Here is a 19810-nt window from a genome sequence, read left to right on the forward strand (position 1 = left end):
CGGAGGGAGTGGGCAGGTTGGTAGGGAGTGAGCAGGTCAGAGAGGTAGGAGGGGACAAGGCCATGGATGGCCTTAAAGGTGAAGACGAGGATCTTAAACTCGATCCTCTGGGGGATGGGGAGCCAGTGGAGTCGGGCGAGGGTGGGAGTGATGGGGTCACAGAGCCTGGTGCATGAGAGTACATGAGCTGCAGAGTTTTGGAATATCTGCAGCTTGTGAAGGGAAGAGTTGGGAAGGGGGATGAGGAGGCAGTTCCCGTAATCGAGCCTTGATGTGACGAATACCTGGGTGAGGGTTTCGGCAGCCTGAGGGGTGAGTCGGTGGTGGAGTCTGGCAATGTTGCAGAGATGGTGGTAGGCAGTACCGGGAGAAAGGACGGTGTTGGGGAGAAAGGACACGATACCCAGGTTCCTGACTGGCTAAGTGAGGTTGAGTGTGCACTAGGACAAGGCACTGATGGGTGACCAAAGGGTTAATATGAGCTGAGTGGGAAGAATTCCCCCTGGTCCCAGTGACCGTTCTGCCCCTCCAAGTCCTGCCGGCGAGCTAGGTTTGCTGTTCTGTCATTAGCAGTGCCTTGGAGTACTGTGGATCTCCTGGCTCAGGAATCAGATTACTGAGACCACTAGTGGAGGATCAACTCAATATCCCATTGGCAGGCATGTCACCTTGGAGCCATCTCAGCCCAGAGGATATCCTGCTAATATTCCTGTCCCATGCAGGATCATTACCAGTTGGTCATTAGGTATCCAACAAGTGCAGGTTTTTAGAGCCATCACTAGGTGGATAGCGGGTAGCAGGAACTCCTTGCAAGCCTCTTGATGAGTATCATAACTCAACATGAAATGCTTGTGAGCTGCACCACCACGTCAGGGCACTTGTCAGTCTGTCAATCCACTTCAGGAACCCTGAACACATGCACATGGCAACAAAGTAGATTATAGAAAAGTTTAATGTGGAATCGGACAAAACAACGTTTACACTTTACTAATCTGCTCAGAAGTGGAAATCAGAAGTAAAAATCGCACTAAATTGCAGTCAAAAAAGTATCTTGCAAACATCACATTAAGATTCTGTGTTTTGTTTTAAAAAAAGATAACCAACTGAATAAATACTAAACATTAAATATGTTGATCTAACAATTTTATAGTAAAATAACACAATGCAACACAATACTGTTAGTGGAAAATAGCCTTTGTTATACTGGAAGCTACTCTTGGAATTAATTTACAGATTTGACTCCTTTATTGCAAACAATAAGATTAAGATATTCTTAATACCGTTTGAAATCAATCCAACAAAGACTGAGACGTTAGGGGAAAGGGGGAAATGAAGCTTCAAGATTTTAACCTTTTCCTTATATTAGATGCGACATGTAGGTAGAGTAATCATTTGTTTTCAATCAAAGATATTTACAATCTTCTTAATCAAAGTGCACACTCCACGGAATGCTATCGATACTTTTGCACTTTGGGCTTTGCACAAAAGCCAATTACTATATCAAAAGTAGGAACATTTAAATAAAAATATATGTAAAACAACCCCTGTTCTTGTGATTTCAAGAAAATAACCCACAATTAAAAACATGCTGCAGACTGGTCTTACATTAGATTATTGCAGAACGCTGGCAAATCCTGATCTAAGCAGGGTTTGTACACAAGTTACTGTGGCAACAGAAGCAGCAGATTCTGCCCTACATTCCATGTGAATAGGTGACCATGAGATACAAGCGGCAATTACACGCAAGGTGCACAATGCATAATGTTTCATTACAAGTCATGTCTGATCTTTTACTACCCCAAGGCAAACTTTAAGAGGGGGAACTACATTTCTTAAGAGGCAAAGCAGGGATCACAAGAAGTAAACTTTTAATAAATGGGAAGAAACAAAAAATCCAAAAGGCATTTGGGAAAAAAGAAACCAGGCAGAAAAAATGCTTACACTGGGGAGTGAGGAAGGTAGGTCCACACGGTGCAGGGGTTGACAATCTATACCTCTGTGAGGAGGACATAGGTCTGAGTAGAGGTCATGTACATCCCTACAAAGAGGGAGCTGCTCTGTTGTAAGCCACGGATTTTCTGAAGGGTGAGGCGTGGAGTGGGCAGACAGTGGCTGAGGAATGGTATACACATGAACACGTGAAAGTTTTTTTAAAAGAAAATCAAAATACATGTTTTATACGTGTCGTTTATATTAAACAAAGACGAAAATACGAGTGCAATACTCATTCATGCTTATTGTTGTTATTGGAGCACAAAATGTACAAACCAGCTGATATTTTATCAAACGAGGCTTTCATTTGGGGCAAAAAGATTCCACAATAATATTCCACAATTCCTAAAATTCTTTTCAAGATATCTATTACCCAAAACTTCTCATGGACTTAATCTCACGACCATTGTTTCAAAATAATAATAATCCTTACACTTCATACAGCATCTTTCATCTTGAGGGGATATCTCAATGTGCTTCACAGAACTCCCATTAGTATGTATGTTTTGTAGATGAACATAGCAGCCAATTTGCATATAGCAATGTCCCAAAAACAGCCATAAAGTATATGACTAATTTTGTTTGGGGATGGTTGATCAGGACAGGAAAATGTAAGATTGTACATTTTTTAAATTAAGTCTCAATTTGGAAACTGGTTTTCCAGAGTTCTTTTTAAAAACTGTAGAAAAATGGCTTCGAAGTTGAGACTGAATTGAAGTATTTTCCATAATTCTGCACAACGGTCTTAAGGCTATGAACATGAGAAATTTCAACCTCTCTTAAGTCTGTAGCTGATCTCAGCGGGGATGAGGGTAGGATGACAAGAATTGACTTCAGTATCTCTGAGCGAGGGAAAGAAGAAATCAGCAGGGTTCCTGATTGCTAACTAATGATTCCTGATAGAAAGCGCTCGTGTGTGGCAGTGGGAGAGGACAAGATTGGCGAGAGCCCTCTCCATGCTCATTTAACCTGCCAACATTTAGTGTTCACACAAGAAGAATGGCCGCTGGCCGCCTGGCTGAGATACTGGAGGGTGTCTGGCGCCCATGGAACAAACCATACTCAAGCACATGTCAACATCTTAAAGAGAGGAGAAAAATAATCTCAAACTGAAGTCTGAACGGACACCCTGATTACAAGTAAGCCTGTCTCAGTGTAAATGGGCAGATAGATGGCTACACTGTTGATGCTGGAGATTACATCGAGTTGTAAGGCATTTTATAGCAATAGTACACTGTGGCTCCTGTTATACAAATGAACAAAAAGAAGAAAATGTAGGTTATTACCGAGCGTGTGTTATTTTTACAAAAGCTCATGACAAAATAAAAGGTTTTGCTAAAATTTCACATAATGGAGTACTCTGAAGAAAATTGGAAATAGAAGCAAAGCAGATTATTCCACAGGTCTCAACGCTCATTGCGATTAATAACAAAATAGTTGTCAAGTTTCAAATATGAATATATAGATTAAAATGAAATAACAAAATACAAGCTTCAAACATTTTGCTTTCTTCATCACAGCGGTGTGTTTCTTTTAGCTAGCTTTCCTCAATTATCTGTCAGTCAGATTTTCATATCATTTAGCCTAGACAGATGTTTATATAACTTAACTATTCACTACAGAGCCCCGTTAGAACAGTGTCCTTTCAGCAAGCTGCTGTTTCTATTAGTGCAGAAAAAGAACTATCACCGTGCAATTGGAAACTAACGTCTTGGAACATAAATCAAGCACAGTAGGTTTTGTTCAATTACTTCTACCTCCACCAAAAATGGTAAATGAAAATATTTATTGAAGATCATCGAAAAGTTTTTTTGTTTCAATTAATCTTTCTTTTTCTGAAAGCAGCTGCCTTTTGTAATGCTTGCAGCACAGAGATTCTTCCAGGACACAACATTTTGAAAATGTCAGGGCATTTTTAATAACAAGTTCCAGAGTGCCACAGTTGTTTTGAGTAGAAATTCACTACACTGTACATGAATGACTTTTGCTTACAGCCATCGCCCCTCAGCTAGAAAATCATTTCAGATGGTGTTGGCAAACAAAAGAGGTATATGAAGCTTTTGTGTAAGAGGACACCACTGAGATAAAATCTAAAACTTTTGGCAAGCCGACACACCCTTCTACAAAGTCCAGAACATCATTAAAATTTTCCTTCTCTATGTCTTATTTATGGCTGAAATCAGGGATTGCGTTTTATTCACTTCCTCGATAATCTTGCTAAATGATGACCAATTCTGGTTATCTGGTGAACGATTCTTGTCATAAGAGTAGAAAATGGTCCCTTAAAATTCCTGCCTATTGGACCACAAGAGAAATTTCAAATGGCCAATGTTAGAAAGACTCCAGCACAATGTGTTGGCTCAGCTGATTCATTAGAGTAGAGAAGTACATGGTGATACTAAGAGACTGATGGGGGTATCCGGTCAAGCAGCACATAGTGATACTGGGAGAGTGATGGGTGATATCTGTTCTAATAGTACATTGTGATACTGGGAGACTGATAGGAGAGATCCCGTAGTCTAGCACAATGCATTGCTGAGAGACAGGAAAAAAGAGAAGCGAATACCAATTCAATTTATATTCAATGTGGCATTAAAATAAAACAGACCATAACGAATATTAAATTGAAGTATCTTTCTATACGGACAGGCCAAAGGTTGTTGATGTCATCAACCACCTTGGGTGAAAATAAACCATAACTTATTGTTACACTACTGTACAAGATTTTCCCAAAACAGAGCCTCATCAGGTCATACAAACAGTACAAAAAAAATCAATTGACATATAATGACTATTGAACTTTGTTTATATAACAACCAGTTTGGTTGCTGTTGTTAGGGTTGGATTACGAGTCGCCATTGATGATTTTCCCCCCTGACACTCTTGTTGAGTGTCCAGAATGCCCAGCATGATCCCTTTCAGAGAAAAAGCATGGTTGGCTCTAACAAAGACTTCTTAGGTAATTATCAGAAAACAGCAGAAGTAAAACTGAAAAGATCAATAAAATGTATTCTGAACAGACAGCTCTTCACCTTTCATAGCGTCCTGCTCCCAGGGCCATCTCACTATTTATTTCAAACAGTCTAGAGACTGCAGTCATTCATCAGGAAAGGAGGAGTGTTCAACTTCTGCCTTTAAACAGTTGTTTACTGCCTCCCCATGTCCCAAAAAGGCAGCAGCAGTTGCAAACTCTCCCTTCAGAAATGGCCTCAACTCACTCCGACTGAAAGTAAGAGTTCAAGGGATGGCTCATTCCAGTGTAGTTGCCTCGGAATCCTGGTGATCTGATGTAAAATGTTCAAAGTGACCTTCCATTGCTTTGTGGAGATCATCATGTCGAGACAATCTGAATCGCCGGTCTGGGTACTGGTTATTGTCAAAGGGCACACGATGGACACATTGTACATGCGTCTTCAGGTTCCCCTTCTGGGAGGCACTGTACGGACAGTATCTGCACTGGAAAGGTCTCTCTCCTGTAATATGAGAATAAAGAAGTAGCATTAAATACAGGCAAGTGGGAACCTCTAAAAAAAGCACATTTTGAGAATGTATTTCCTCACAGATACACAAGCAATTTAATCTCTAAAAGATCTAACACTTTGCTGAGATAAGCAACATGTATCTGCTGCGAACAAATGGCCAATATAATAAAATGTATCAATGATATGTCTATATGGGAAATAGTTCTTGCGATAAAGTACTTGCATAGGCTGCTGAGATACACCATTTCAAGGATGTGGAGTGTTACATTTCAGTGAGGCAAAAAGGCAGCCAGGGCAGGTCTGGCCCGCTGAAGTAATCTGCTATGGGTTGATTGCGTAGGTTCAATGACAGTAGCTGTGTAAACGTTCTCAGCCCAGATTGTCTGACTTCCTAAAGAATGAAATAGTATAGTGGTAAGAAGGAAGCTAACTTGTGTGTGTGTGTGGGGGGGGGGGGGGGGGGGGAGGGGGGAAGGGAACAGATAGGTTGCAGCGAAAACAAATAGTAAAATGGATCAATTTATTTGGAGGATTGTTGGCCAGGATCCTGGGAGAAACAACTCTTTTCTCTTTTTAAGTTGTGCATGTCATACGACGACTTAGATGGGTACAAATTTTGTTTGACTTCCAAGCATTGCCAAAGCCATTACATGTAATACTGAAAGGAATTATTTTACTCCAACTGTAAGAGGAAGAAAATAAATCCAATAGAATAGTAGCAGAGAAGTATTTTTGTAAAAAAAAGTTTAATTTGCTTGGCTATTGTAGCATAAAACGACCATAAGAAACATTTGAAAGGGAATTGGTTAAATATTTGAGGGAAAATAATGCTAAACGGTTTGAGGAAAGAGCGGGGGAGTGGGTTCAGTGTACATTGCTTCAGTGGGGAAGCTGCAAGCAACACTGATTCAATGGGGTGAATGGCCTCATTCCTTGCTATAAATTTTCCAATTCTATGAAATGGGTAATGTCTAAAGCTTATTGGCAATTCACGGCTGAGGGTGAAAACAACTATTTAATCTTAAATCCATATCCAGAAGATACAAGATAACTGTGTTCATAGCTGCTTTATGACACATTGAAAAAAATAAAATGGGAGAGTACTGTAGACATGTCCTGGTGAGTGTCACAAAACAAATTTTTGAATCTGATATAAAAAGCAGCAGCAAAGATGACAGCAGTAGGACTTCAAATGACATGGGGTTATTTGAGTTCATGCGAGCTATCCATTAGGTAAACAAAAATAAAATTAATTTACTGTTGTCCCTTCAGAGAATGACTTTCTTCTCTGAAGAGCTTTCACTGTAATTCTACTTTTATTAGCGTGGATTGACCTCAGTTGGATTCTTCCTATAGTCATCCCTGGCTAGGTATCCCTGTGGCAGTGAAAGATACAGTAGTGGGATATCGAGTAGTTATTTCAAGAATTATTTCTTGCTGCTTCGATGCATTTGTTGGAAATGATTAATACTAAATGGAAAACAATAACTTTATTCTATTCTGACAAATTTCTGCAAATTTTGTATCACGGTGAACCTGAGTTCCACCTCAAAGTCAGTTTGAGTTAATTTTCACCAAATTACCTGCTTATTTTATTTTGTTTTGGTTCGCGTCACCTCTCCTTCATGTTTGAGGGACTCTCTGTACTGTGAGAGAAGGGCAGCTAACTAACTGCAGGACCTTCACAGCAATGGCCAATGTCGCTCTGTGGCTGGAAGCTAGGATTGAAGTGAGTCTTCTCAGCAGCTAATATCAATAGCACTCACTGTCTGGGGGGAGCCCGAATGTGAATGTCAGCTCAGGATGGATTCAAACCTAGGTCTCCTAGACTGTGGCATAGCCACTGGGCTGGCCCAGACACTTCATATTAAAAAAAATCGAAAAACTGGGCCCTGACATTATAGGACTGGAGCAGACATGAGATAGCGGAAGGGAAAAAAAAATCTCAAAATGACCTGTCAGCACCCTGGATAGTTGTGTAGCTTTTCATAAAGAATGAAAGCCATGTACAAAAAAGTCAATGCAGAGTACAAATAAAAAGATTTGAACCTGACAGATTAATACTGTAGATGGAATTCAGACAGATGAAGAACGCAGCTATTTCGAAATGCAGTTCAATAATACAATAACTCATGAAGTGATCAACTTCAAATATCCAGAATTTCAAGTTTATTTTAACCCCGAACTGCCAGAACTCAATTTCCTGGCATGGAATAATCTTCAATACTTGCTTCAAGCTCTCATCTAATGGGTAATGGGCCACAATAAGCTGGAGAGGTGCTTGCAAATGCTGCTGTATCCTTGAAGCCTTTTCTGCGCTCACTGCAAGGATTACTGCTCAGTGCTGTGATGACTTCCCATTGCTCACACAATCCTGAGGAAGTGCAGCACGAGCTGGCACTGTCACGTCTACACTAACTTGCCTATATTTTACCGTGGCACAAAAATTCAATGGTGNAAAAAAATCAGAGTCTCCACAACTGCTCTCTTTTCTGCAAATTGCTTGCATTCAAAGAAAGTTTCTGCGTTCCGATCCTCAACCTGTAGCTGCCACCAGCCATCCCCCACCCCAGCTCTCACCCTCAGCTCTGGAGCCCAGCCAGAAATTCAAGCGCTTTGTGACATCAACCAGATGTGAAATAAATGTATTGAACCATCTTTTCTTCCAAATTCCACAAAGAGGCGCATTTAGCTCAGTTATAGCCTCAAAAAGTGCTGCCTTTGCATTGAAGGTGCAGCTGAAAAACAAACTGTGCCTAAAAAGTGAGGTGCTCATTGCTGAGAGTCAAAAATGCATTTGTGCTGTTGCAACCGGGGAATAATCTACCCTAAAACCTTCTCAAGTGTGAACCAATAAATTATTCATATCACTTATAGAACATGTGTTTCAAAAGCATTTTTTACTCCAACCAAAATGTTGATGAAAACATTATTGAGCCATTGCTCTACACGCACAGGATTGATCGGGTAATCCTCTATTTTTACCACGGCAAGAACGGGAAATGTAAATATCCAGTTATCATGATGCTGAAATAACTGGTCCCTGACTACAAAGTAGGCAGACAGAGCACTCAGTCCTCACAATTCTGACACTGGCTGGCCATCAGTCTCCTACATTCAGCAACAAAATACAGTCAATCCACTTTACAATATATTGTGTGAAATGCTTTGAGACATCTCATTAAGGCGCTATATCAAATGCAAGGACTATTATCATACATTATATGAAACTTTTGGACCAGACAATCTATTTTATTGAATAGGTCATCTGAAATATCTAAAATATGCTTAGGATATTGAAAGTGTGCTTTTCCCCCCACAAATAATACATAGATTACTTTTCCTCCTTCCTGACATGACTTGTCATATGGAGGTGTTAGTTTTCGAAGATTTTTACTGAGAACATCAGAGCCAAGCCATGGCCGTGCCCCTACACACTCCCCACCCACACCCTATCTAGTCTGGGACTATGACACCCATCACCCATAGGCAGCAGATGAAAATATTCTGGGGAGGGTGGGGCTCAGTTAAAGGGTCGGATTCCATGAAGACAAGGGAGCCACTGACTTGACAGACAGGAGCATTGGTCAATCAGAGGTGAGGACACCGCAACAAGCAGCCCACCAGCCCAGAAGTGGGTGTAGCCCATGATGAGTTGGGAGAGGGTGATGCGCGGTGAGGCTATTTGGAGGATGGGCTGTGATCCTCCTCAGGGTTTTTGCCTCCCAGCTCCCCTAAACAGGTGAGCTCTGGATACATGGTGGGGGGGGGCTGAACCCCCTCTAGCCCCACCCACCTAGCCCTAGCCAGCCCTAGCCTATGAGCACACCCCATCTGGTCTGGGAATTGGCAAAGGTGCCCATTCTGATTACACATAGAGAAAACAGATACTTTGGTGAGAATTATAACGTTATAATTTAATGGGAAATGAAATCTCTGACGACAACAGAAACTGCCCGTGTCGCACTCACATCAAGACTTTTAAAATTGTCAGCTAAAATGAGGAGCTGAATTCCATCCCATAACTCACTCACCAGCATCTGTTATTATACAAAATCTAGATGGATATGGTTTCCAGAATACATCTGCTAAAGCATTACATCACTGCTGCTCTGAAGGGCCATTTACATGAAACCTCCAACAAAACTAAGCCCAACTGATCTCATCACTTACTGCAATGCCACACAGATACTGTGAATACAATAGTCGCATTTGTATTGTAGTACGTTATCAGGGCATTTGTTTTGTAGTACATAATACAATGATATGTCCTTCAGAAAAAGGGATTAATAGTAATAATAACCCTTTCATTTGGTATGGCGTCTCTAATTCCAGGACGTGTGTATAATAACAGCTTCCAGTTTATAGCGCCCTTCACACATGGTAGTGCCCCAGAGCACTTGCATTTGATAATAATATTTATTTTCATTATATAATAATCCTTGCGTTTGATATTAATATTTAATAATATTTAAACAACAGCAATTTTGTGAAAATAGCTTTTGGGGTTAAAATTACCATCGCATGCAACCTGTTGTGAGGGCAGCCTGGGGAAGGAAGGTTTTGTTCAATTTCCTTCCGGTTATGCCCTTTTGGGCCCTCTTGTGTTCGGATTGCTGAGTGGAGCAAATATTTAGATGTACACTTAAGGGATATAGAAATTCCCCCTGGGTCTAGTTTTTCTCTATTTTCCCAGCATTTCAGAGCAAATAGAATTTCGTAAATTCTTTAACACAATCTTAATTTTGAAGCCGGTTTTCTGTCAGCATTCTGTGACTATTTTGTATGAAGGATGCTCTTTAAATGCAAGTTACTGTTGTAACTTCTGTTAGGAATTACAGAAAACTGTCTTAAAAATTGAGACTGATATCAGGAAATTGCCAAATTTAGTATGCTCTGACACATTACGTAAATACAGTAAATCTAATCCCAGGGAGATTTCTGCAAGGGAAACCCCACTCGATTTGCTACATTTAATTGGATTTAGTGAAGGCTGGTAGCCCTGGTAATTGACAGCAAATAGACCCAGCCTTGTTTGAGGAATTGGTGACAAAACAAGCTCAGTCAGTGACTACCTGCTCTGCCTTTGTCTGCTGTCACTCCTGCTGTTGCTAATGATAATAATGATAATGTTTGCATTTGATATGGCACCTTATCACGTCGTTGAGACGTCACAAAGCGCTTTATAGAATATATTGAAAAGTGGATTGACGGGAGAGAAATATCACTGTTGTACATGACGCCATAACTATAAAAGTATTAAGGACTAAATTTGTATCTTATTAAAATCCCTGAATTTCCATCTAGTCTTAGCCTGTAAGACTATTCTAGCTTAAAATTAAGATTGTTCATAATTGCGTAAAATTCTTAAATAATGTCATAATTTGGAAGCAGATTTCAGGCAGTTGTTTAAAATAATCGGCTTCTAAATTAAGATTGAATTGAAGACTTTTGCACAATCCTGCATGACCTTAAATTTTACGTCAAAAATGGTGACACAAACTAAAACCTAGTGGGATTCAAGGCTCTAAATGCACAAACCTATGTATTATGGAAAATAATATTCTAAAAATTGGATACCAGCTTTATCAGCCAATAACCTGTAAAAACAGCTTAAGACGTCCTCTCTAAGTTGATACCAGAGCACACATATTTTTACTGATTGACCCTGAACAAAGATGACAGCCAAAAAGTCTCCTACAGAGCAAACCATTGTGCAAAAATTGTGGGGTGTTTAGAGCTGAAACTAGACAGTAATTATTGACTTAAATTTCAAAACAGATTCAACATGATAAAATGTAGCAAATTTACTCAGAGAAATGCTTAATATTCAACGGATCGGTAACACTTGATTCCAGTTTGTACAACATATCTTTCGAAATTCAGAAGCATGAAATTCTGTCTGCACAATAGTGCACACAGCTTGAGCATCATTTTGTAGGATCTGAACTCAACTGATTTGGCAACACATTCAAAGGAGGGGATTGTGAGCTTGTTTACAAATGGCACCAATGTTCTTGACCTGCGTTCTGTGTCCCCCCACAGGTTTTAGAGATTACTACAGTGTGTGGCCCACAACATTGAGTCATGGGGTGTGCATCTGTGTGTGAGTGTGTTCTACAACTTCTGACTTGAGATGGTAAAAATTAGTCTTCAGATCTCCTGCCTTTAAATGTCAGCATCCAATGTGCACTGCATATTTTAGGTTTCTCTGTTGAAAGAATAGAATTAGGCACTTTGAGCAATGTTCAAGTGGTGGAGTTGATATTTGAGCACTTTGTTTTTTGAACTTTTCGCCCACAAAATATACAGTCAATTCACTTTACAGCATATTCTGCAAAGCAATATGAGCCGTCTGAATGATGTGATAAGGCACTATATCAAATGCAAGGATTATTATTATTATTGAGCATCACTCATAGTGCAGCCCCAGCCTTTACAGTGTATGTGTGTGTGTGTCTAGATTTACTCTATACAGCAATTTAAAGCATCCAAAGTTTGACAAACTCTTGAATTCAGTCTTAACCTGGAAGCTGTTTTTTTTATTAAGAATTGTCCCAAATCCTGGATGTTCTAAAATGTTATGGGAAGAGAGTAAATCTAAACCTAGATGGAATTTCTCCCCATACATTTATAAGTCCTGTTGTCCACGAGTTTTTGCAAGGTTACTTTGAACTTATCGCAAGCATGACAAAAAAGATGTCACCACTGAGTGTTCTGATATCTGGAAGTATGGGTGGTAACGGCAGCGGAAGAGAGAGCTGGGGATGAAGTATCCTGTTGTTGGCGCCTAAGGAGTGGCATTGTGTAAAGATGATGCTTGTAAAATCCTGTGCTTTCATTCAGCTAGAGTTCATGCCCATGTTACAGAAGATCACCAGCCCCCTTTCTCTGAGAAATAACAGCTGTTCATAAAGCTGATGAAATGCAACAAACGTTTCACAGCTTTTTGTGAAAAAGAGATCTGTGCAGCAAGGAGCTAAAAATAGTCTACCTAGGGTGCAATAATTTTTTTGTCCAACAAAATTAAAATAGATTTTCTATCAGGGTGTGAAGTAAAATTCGCAATTGAATTTGGGCATTTCTAATTGAAGCTGCGTGTGAAACATGTAAAAACTCATCCATCCATTGCACAGCCAAGCCTTCACCCTGCAATTTCAAATTCTTAAATCACATTTGGATTGCAAAAAGAAACACATGTTACAGTGTAAATGGAGCATTTTGTCCAATGAACTAGCTCTGTATTTGAAAAAAAATTAAAGGTACTAAATATTATAAATGCTGTTCATTTATTCCTAATGGCATATAACAACTTTAATTGCTTAGGTTCAACATAAGGATTATTTTAAGATAATAAAAAAGCACAAATTTTTCCTTTGTTAAAATCTGCATTTCCTGCAGTCAATCAGTAAATGTATTTTTGCATTTTTGCAAAGATAATTCACTCAGAGCAAGCAGATATACAATCCCAGATGGAACAATCCATCAAACTGTTCAATTTTGCCACAGATTTTGGGGGCTACAAGCGATCCAAAAATTATTTTTTGTTAAAAAATTAAAAATTGACAGTGGACACTTCATTTTTTAGTTCTTTGTAAATTAAGAGTGTAAGTAATCAAATTACTAAGTATTATTTGAGTGACTTTCTGTCCACTTTGCCTTTGAATGTCTGCCAGCACCGGCGATGTTGCATTGTTTGTGGGAATGGTGAAGAACACAATTATTTCAATGTAACTCTGAAACATTACTACTGTAAGTGCTGCAGCTAAAACCAGCGGAATACAAATGTAATAAACACACAAGGACACATACAACGTAGCAATTAAAATCCATTCCCAAAGCGTGCTGGATTCAAGCTCAGTGTGTTTGATCCACTTCAGAAAACATGCTCGGGATTTCGAGTCTCAATATCTTTACTGCACTTAAGGATAAATTATGCACGAAAAAGCAGCATCATCATCTGAAGTGTAACAAGCTGAACTGTTTTGTCATCTGCCTGCACCTGATTGATTAGAACTGGCAACTCACGACAGGTGAGTGATTGTAAAATAAGAGGATGATCCACAACTGATGAATAACCACGCAAATTCAAATTTAAAAAAAGCTAAAAGCAATCCGGCAATTGTGATGCTAACAAGGCAGGCTGCAATTTCCAGGAATCTCCCCCTCCCATAGTTATTTTGTTCAAATTCCAGATGGCTCCCAGTCCCTTCTTGATTTTGATTAGACAAAAAAATCTATCTTCTTAAGGAAAGAAGCTTATCTCTGAGTGAGTGCGCTCGGAACATTAGGTGTGGATGTGGGAAACCATTTTCTGGATCATTTTAGCACCAATGTGCTTTTATGACTGCTCCTCTCTCCCCTCCTTTCCTATATAGTGTGTGCGTGGGGGCGTGCGAGGGGAAGGAGACGTGGAGGGTGGAGGGAAGGTAACGAAGGAAAAAAAATGGAATACAGGAATTCAAGGAGTGAGTTCGCAAGCATACTTGTTCTATCCACTGATCAGCTTTGTGAGCTGATCACTCACTGATCAAGCTGATCCTCGCCCGCTTTTACTTTCACTGGCTCACCATCCTCCAGACGATCGAGTTCAAGATCCCTGTCCTAACCTTTAAAGCCCTCCATGATCTTGCTCCATTCTACCTCTGCGACATACTAAAACTTCACCAATCTTTCCACTCCCTCTGCTTGCTCCATGTCCCCTGCCCTATCCGTTCCACTAACGGTGGTTGGGATTTCAGCCTTTCTGTCCTTACCCTCCATCTCAGAGCACCTCCGCCTAGCCCCATCCCTTGCCTTCTTAAGGTCCATCTCAAGACCTTCCTTTTTGACTGTGCCTTCGGTCATCTTCCTTCTTTACCCCCCTTGCTGTCTAACCCCTCTGATCCCAACCTGCAACTCAGGTGCAAACCCCTCATTGTCCAGCACCTTGGGACATCCTCCCGACATGAAAGGTGCTATATAAATGCAATTTGTTGTTGTTTTACTTCTTTGACGAGAGAAGTGGTGACTCAGTTTTGACCATTATGATAAAGCAGGGGAGAAACCTGGTTACTTCTGCATCTGCATGGCTTTGCACATAAATTATTCCAGCTCTGAAAGATACGTTTACTAAAATTCATAGGATGGAACACTTGCCTGTAACCATTTGAGGACTGCAGTAGGAATTTTGCACTGAAATAGGAAATACAACAAGGTTAAAATGCTTTAATTAATTCAGAGAATAGAGCAAGAAATAAACATTTTATGATGACTTACATTCCTTTAATTATGTTCTTTAATTGTTCAGCAGAAACAAATTCATAGAAAATCACTTTGTTGACATTAAATACAAATAGTTAAGTTGTAAAGAGTGAAGCAGTGTGCATGTTTTTATTTATGGTAAAGATTTCAAATGTATTCAATTGTTCAAAGATTTGGACTTTTTTAAAAAGTAATTTCTTCAAGATAGTTTTCTCCAATCTTAGAAGGAGATCCCTTCCCCTACACACTGTCCACTGACATTGGAACTGAATACTTTCTGGGATCAATTGACTGAATTTCATGGGATACTTTGTAAGTAACCAGAAAAAATTGAGAGGCTATGTAATACAGGTCTTTAAGATTCTGAAGAGGTATGATATCCCTATATCCAGAACATTCATATAAACCAATATCACTAGTCACTGCCCATCAAAATAAGAATTTCCTTTTAATCTCATTTTTTTGTCTCCTGCCTCCCAACCAATGTTTTTTTTCCATGTCACAATATTACCTCTAGTTATATACCTGAGTTTTAGCTAGTATTCTCTTACGTGGCACTTTATCAAATAGCTTCTGAAGACCCACTTAAATGACATCCATCAATCTTCCTTTAATTATAACCTCAGTGGTTCTGTCAAAGAACTCTATGCAGCAAATTAGATTTGATCTATCTTTGACAAAACCATGCTGACTCTCCCTGATTTGTTCATACACTATTTATCTAGTTCTGCCCCAATAATGGATTCTAAAAGTATATAATATAATATCTACAATGTTTTCATGTATTTATTTTAATACCCTGATGTGGTAATCATCTAGGCCTGGAGATTTGTCTTCAGTCCCATTAGTTTATCCATTACCATTGTTTATAGTAAGGCCTGTGTATCTCTTCCCCTTTGCTAACCTCTTGTCTTCCGTGTACCTCTGGTATCGGTACCTCCTTCTCAGTCATAAAGTCTTAAACACAGTTCTGCTATGTTCTTATCACTTACTTCATGTCATGCCTGGATCTGCTTTTCATATGCCAAATGTGAAATGTGGAAAGGGCATCTGTATCCTTTCAGGGAGTAAGGGAGGCAAGGTGTGTGTGTGAGAGAGACAGAGAGAGAAAGCGAGGCACGAGAAGTAAGTTCAATAATCAACTCCCTGCAATCAATTACTGAACAACCGTTGCCTAGATTTTTGAACAAGTCACCTATTGGACTTCTTGGCTGGGGATGGTATGATGGAGATGTGGGGAGAATAATAATAAATACTGTACCTCACAAAAAAACAAACACCAAAGGCATTACCATACAGTGTACTTCAAGCTGTTGCATATCTTTCGAGGATTAAAGCTGCGGAATGGATTATTCAACCACGACACATGTATTTCCATATCAAACAACTGATGTTCAATAAGATTTTTATATAGCTAGCAACACTAATCAGTAAAGATCTCTTATAGACCAACTAGGGAAGAAAATCCACCTGGGTCTAGATTTACTTAATTTATGTAGCATTTTAGTGCAACCAGAATTTGGGAAATTTTGTAATGCAGCTTTAATTTTGAAGCTATTTTTCCATAAGTTATTTTAAGAACTTCAAAGACAGTATTCAACAATTTGCCAAATTCCAGACGTTAAATATGCTAAATGCTAAATAGAGTAAACTTAGATCCAGGCAGAATTTCTCCCTTGTGTGACCTGTTTTGATACAGCTAACTGACAATTCAGCCCTAAATCTTTAACTCTCCCCCAAAAGGAAACAATCTTAATCTGATAACTAACCCTAAATCTACCTTTAAACCTTGACCCTCTTTATGCTAAATCTGTTTGATTTGCCATCGGCTGACAAATCATACAAACACCCTGGCTCCTATCCCAGACCTGGCTGCCATCCGCACACTGGATTCCTCCAAATGGAAAGTTGCCCATTTTTGGCTGGTTTACTGAGCGGATATGCGGTTTCCATGTCAATGGGAGGGTGGGGAATTCCTCATGGAGGGGAAGAAGGGGAGGGAAGGCATCTTGGGTCAGCCATCAAAACACCAGCTGCCCATAGAGAGGCTACAGCGGAAGCTAAGAAAACAGACAGTTGCCTAGACTCTCAGCTGGAATCCAGTGTCTGAGACTTTGAGGGGATCATATGAAGATTATACAGATTTTGTAACAGTTTATTATTTTGAATTTTTACAATGATAAATAACGGGTTCTGCGAATAAAACCCGTTGATTGCTTGTGAAATAGTATGTTTGGGATACTGAGTCTAGTTATCTTGCCTTTACGTAAAGGCTCTTTACTCTTGATAAATGTCGGGGGGAAAAGGACAATGCAGACAAACCCGGCAACACTAGGGTGAAAGGCTTCTTTAAAAGAAAAAGGAAAAAGAAAATGCGAAACAAGATTAATATAACACACAGCAGGACACAAAGTAAGTGTACAACCCTTTATAAATCTGTCGGCTACTAACTAATAAAGTAATAAGCAGATCATGTACTGAGAATTTTGTTTGTAATTTATATTGTGTGTCCTCTTTGTCATTCTCTTCTTTAGCCCTGAAATGTGTTGTGAATGTGCCCAGCTTTTGATTAAATCAGCTGGGGGTACACAACTTCCTAATAACACTCCATGAATGTATCAAGAACCCGGGGGAAAAAAAATGGCTTTAATCAATCATTAGCAATTCAGGAATTTTTCCTATTCTAAATGCTAACTGGAGACATCACTCTTGTAAGACTTTATTTTCCTCATTCAATGCAGAAAGAAAAAAAAATCCCCGAAGAGTGACTTAATTCACTGTTGATGCCATGGTGCGATTTTCTTATTGAGACAATTTGCTCTTTTTTATTTGCCAATTTTCTCACCTCCTCCTCTCCTGGAGGCACTGATTGAGGAGTCATGGCTATAGTTAAACAAGGTGCCAGCAGCTTTGTTCTAACATATTCTTCATGTGTGAACTTAAGAGTGTAGACGGGTTATTCACTCTTGGAGGTATCACAACCAACCCCCATCTTGTCCTCACCCAACATCCACACACCCACATCCTGGGTTAGTGATCAGCTGTGAGAATCCAAGTTGACTTTCCTCTCTCTAACCCAGGGACATTAAAGAAAGTAGCACTACCCCAATAGCTGCCCTAGCTGATGTGAACTAACTCAATGCACCACCAGGAATTAATCCATATGATTTGGTGATGTACTTGGTGCTATTCCAGGCAGTACCTTTATTCACCAAGGGACCAATTTTCCCTTCTTGATAATAATAATAATTCTTGTGTTTGATATACTGCCTTATCATGTCTTCAAGACTTCTCAAAGGGCTTCACAGAATATATTGTAAAGTGAATTGACTGTATATTTTGTGAGCGAAACGTGGCAGCCAATTGTGCACAGCAGTGTCCCACAAACAGTCATGGATTGAAGTGACTAATTTATTATTTTATTTTTTAAGGAATTGTTACCCTCGGAAAAGTGATCACCAATCGACTAACAACCAGGTTCCCATTTACTGCTTGGTTAACAGAGGCATGTGGAGTAAGGAAACTTGCCCAACATTTCGCTCTGCCAGGAATCGTACCCAGGTCTTTCGCTTGCGAGGTGAGTGCTCTAACCACTGAGCTACAGGAATCCACGTATCAAGAAAAATTCTGGCTTAGAAACAAGGTGGTTGTTGATAACTGATGACAAAAGATGTTGCATTGTTTTGCACGCTGTTCTTGGCTGATTCTTCACTTGAAGTCTGAATTATTTTATTAAACTGAAAAAAAACAGGAGATTTGCAAAGAGCACTTTCTTTCACCTACAGTAACCACTTCCTTACAATGCATTAATCCCTTGTTTCACCGATCAGGATTAAAAGATCCACAAAAGTCTAATAAACCTAGGAAACAGGCTAGATGGCCTCCTCCTGTTCATATTTTCTTATGTTCCTAGGTATGGTTCTACTGATAAAAGTCGAGATTGAAATCAGTTTTTCTTCAGTGCATTTGAGAAAAAAACAACTTTGCCTCACTCCTGGACACTGTAAGTTCCACTATTGGTAGTGCAACGGATGCTCAGTGGTGGCAAAGAAAATGGCAAAGCACAAAAAGCATGGAGTATGGTGTGAATGATCTGATGCTGGACAGTATCACCCCAGTTTCAGTGGCTTGACCACTCCATACATTACAGGAAACAGTAATGCTGATAATTTCTGGACATTGAAAGAAAGAATTCATCAAAACGCTTGGAGATCTGGATAAATGATGACAGATTTCAGTACATGTACTGGATTTCAGTGTGGACACCAGCAACTTAATGTACTTTTCTAAAAATGTGAAAATTTGTGCATTTAAAAGGGCAAGAACTGAAACTCTGGGATGTATTAGGATCTACTGGAAAGCATCTTTCTCTGGCAAAACACGCAATATAGTAGATGAGGACAAGATACAGTTTCCCAAGCTACAGGCACAATGGACAATATTTAGTTTAGATCACATTTAGCGGCAAGCGGGAGACAAATTCTGATTCAACTCCAATACACCCACTGTGGTGTTTTTAATCACAAAGTGCTTTAATGAACAAAGTGCACCTTTTGTGAGTATGCTCATGCACAAGTTACTTCTGTGGTGACCTAATTCCTGAATGCCAGCCATTTTGACTTCTCTGTTAAAAAAGATCTGACTATCGTGACGTGAGGTCCCCACTGACGTCACTTCCCGATCACCGTACAGGCTCAGCATGCAGGAAGTGATACCCATGAAAGTTGCATTTTGTTTGGAATCTTTGTTAAAAACTGTACCTTTTTCTCATGTACTATTTTTGCGACCTGCCAGAGTAAAGTGTATACTTTACACTTATAGCATACAAGTGTAATTTGTTGTTGTTGTTGTTGCAAAGGGAGCAAATGGCATGATTTAAGATAGCATATTGCAGTTCCGCTCACATTAATGTGTCCTCAGCCTCTGGTTTCACCATTTCTTGGTCACTCCATATAAAAAGGCAAGAGAAGGTCACTGATCAACATTCATTTATCCCAATGTACCATTTGAAACACGTAAACTATTTTACTGCAGCTCCAATGAGCTGTCAGCATCATTACCACTGATGCGACACCGGCAATTCCATTAGTGAG

The 19810-nt window shown here is 39.6% G+C and overlaps 1 protein-coding gene across 1 annotated transcript in view; it reads right to left on the reverse strand.

Moving 5' to 3' along the window:
• Nucleotides 1-3766: 3766 nt before the first annotated feature.
• Nucleotides 3767-19810, reverse strand: part of znf516 (zinc finger protein 516) — a 124016-nt gene continuing 107972 nt past the window's right edge. Inside the window, 2 exon segments of the mRNA XM_007900570.2 lie at nucleotides 3767-5465; nucleotides 14613-14648. Of these exon segments, the coding sequence (XP_007898761.2) occupies nucleotides 5242-5465; nucleotides 14613-14648 (260 nt within the window). The 3' untranslated portion in view covers nucleotides 3767-5241.

The sequence above is a fragment of the Callorhinchus milii genome, unplaced genomic scaffold, assembly GCF_018977255.1.
Source record: "Callorhinchus milii isolate IMCB2004 unplaced genomic scaffold, IMCB_Cmil_1.0 Scaffold2, whole genome shotgun sequence".
NCBI classification, from domain to species: domain Eukaryota; kingdom Metazoa; phylum Chordata; class Chondrichthyes; order Chimaeriformes; family Callorhinchidae; genus Callorhinchus; species Callorhinchus milii.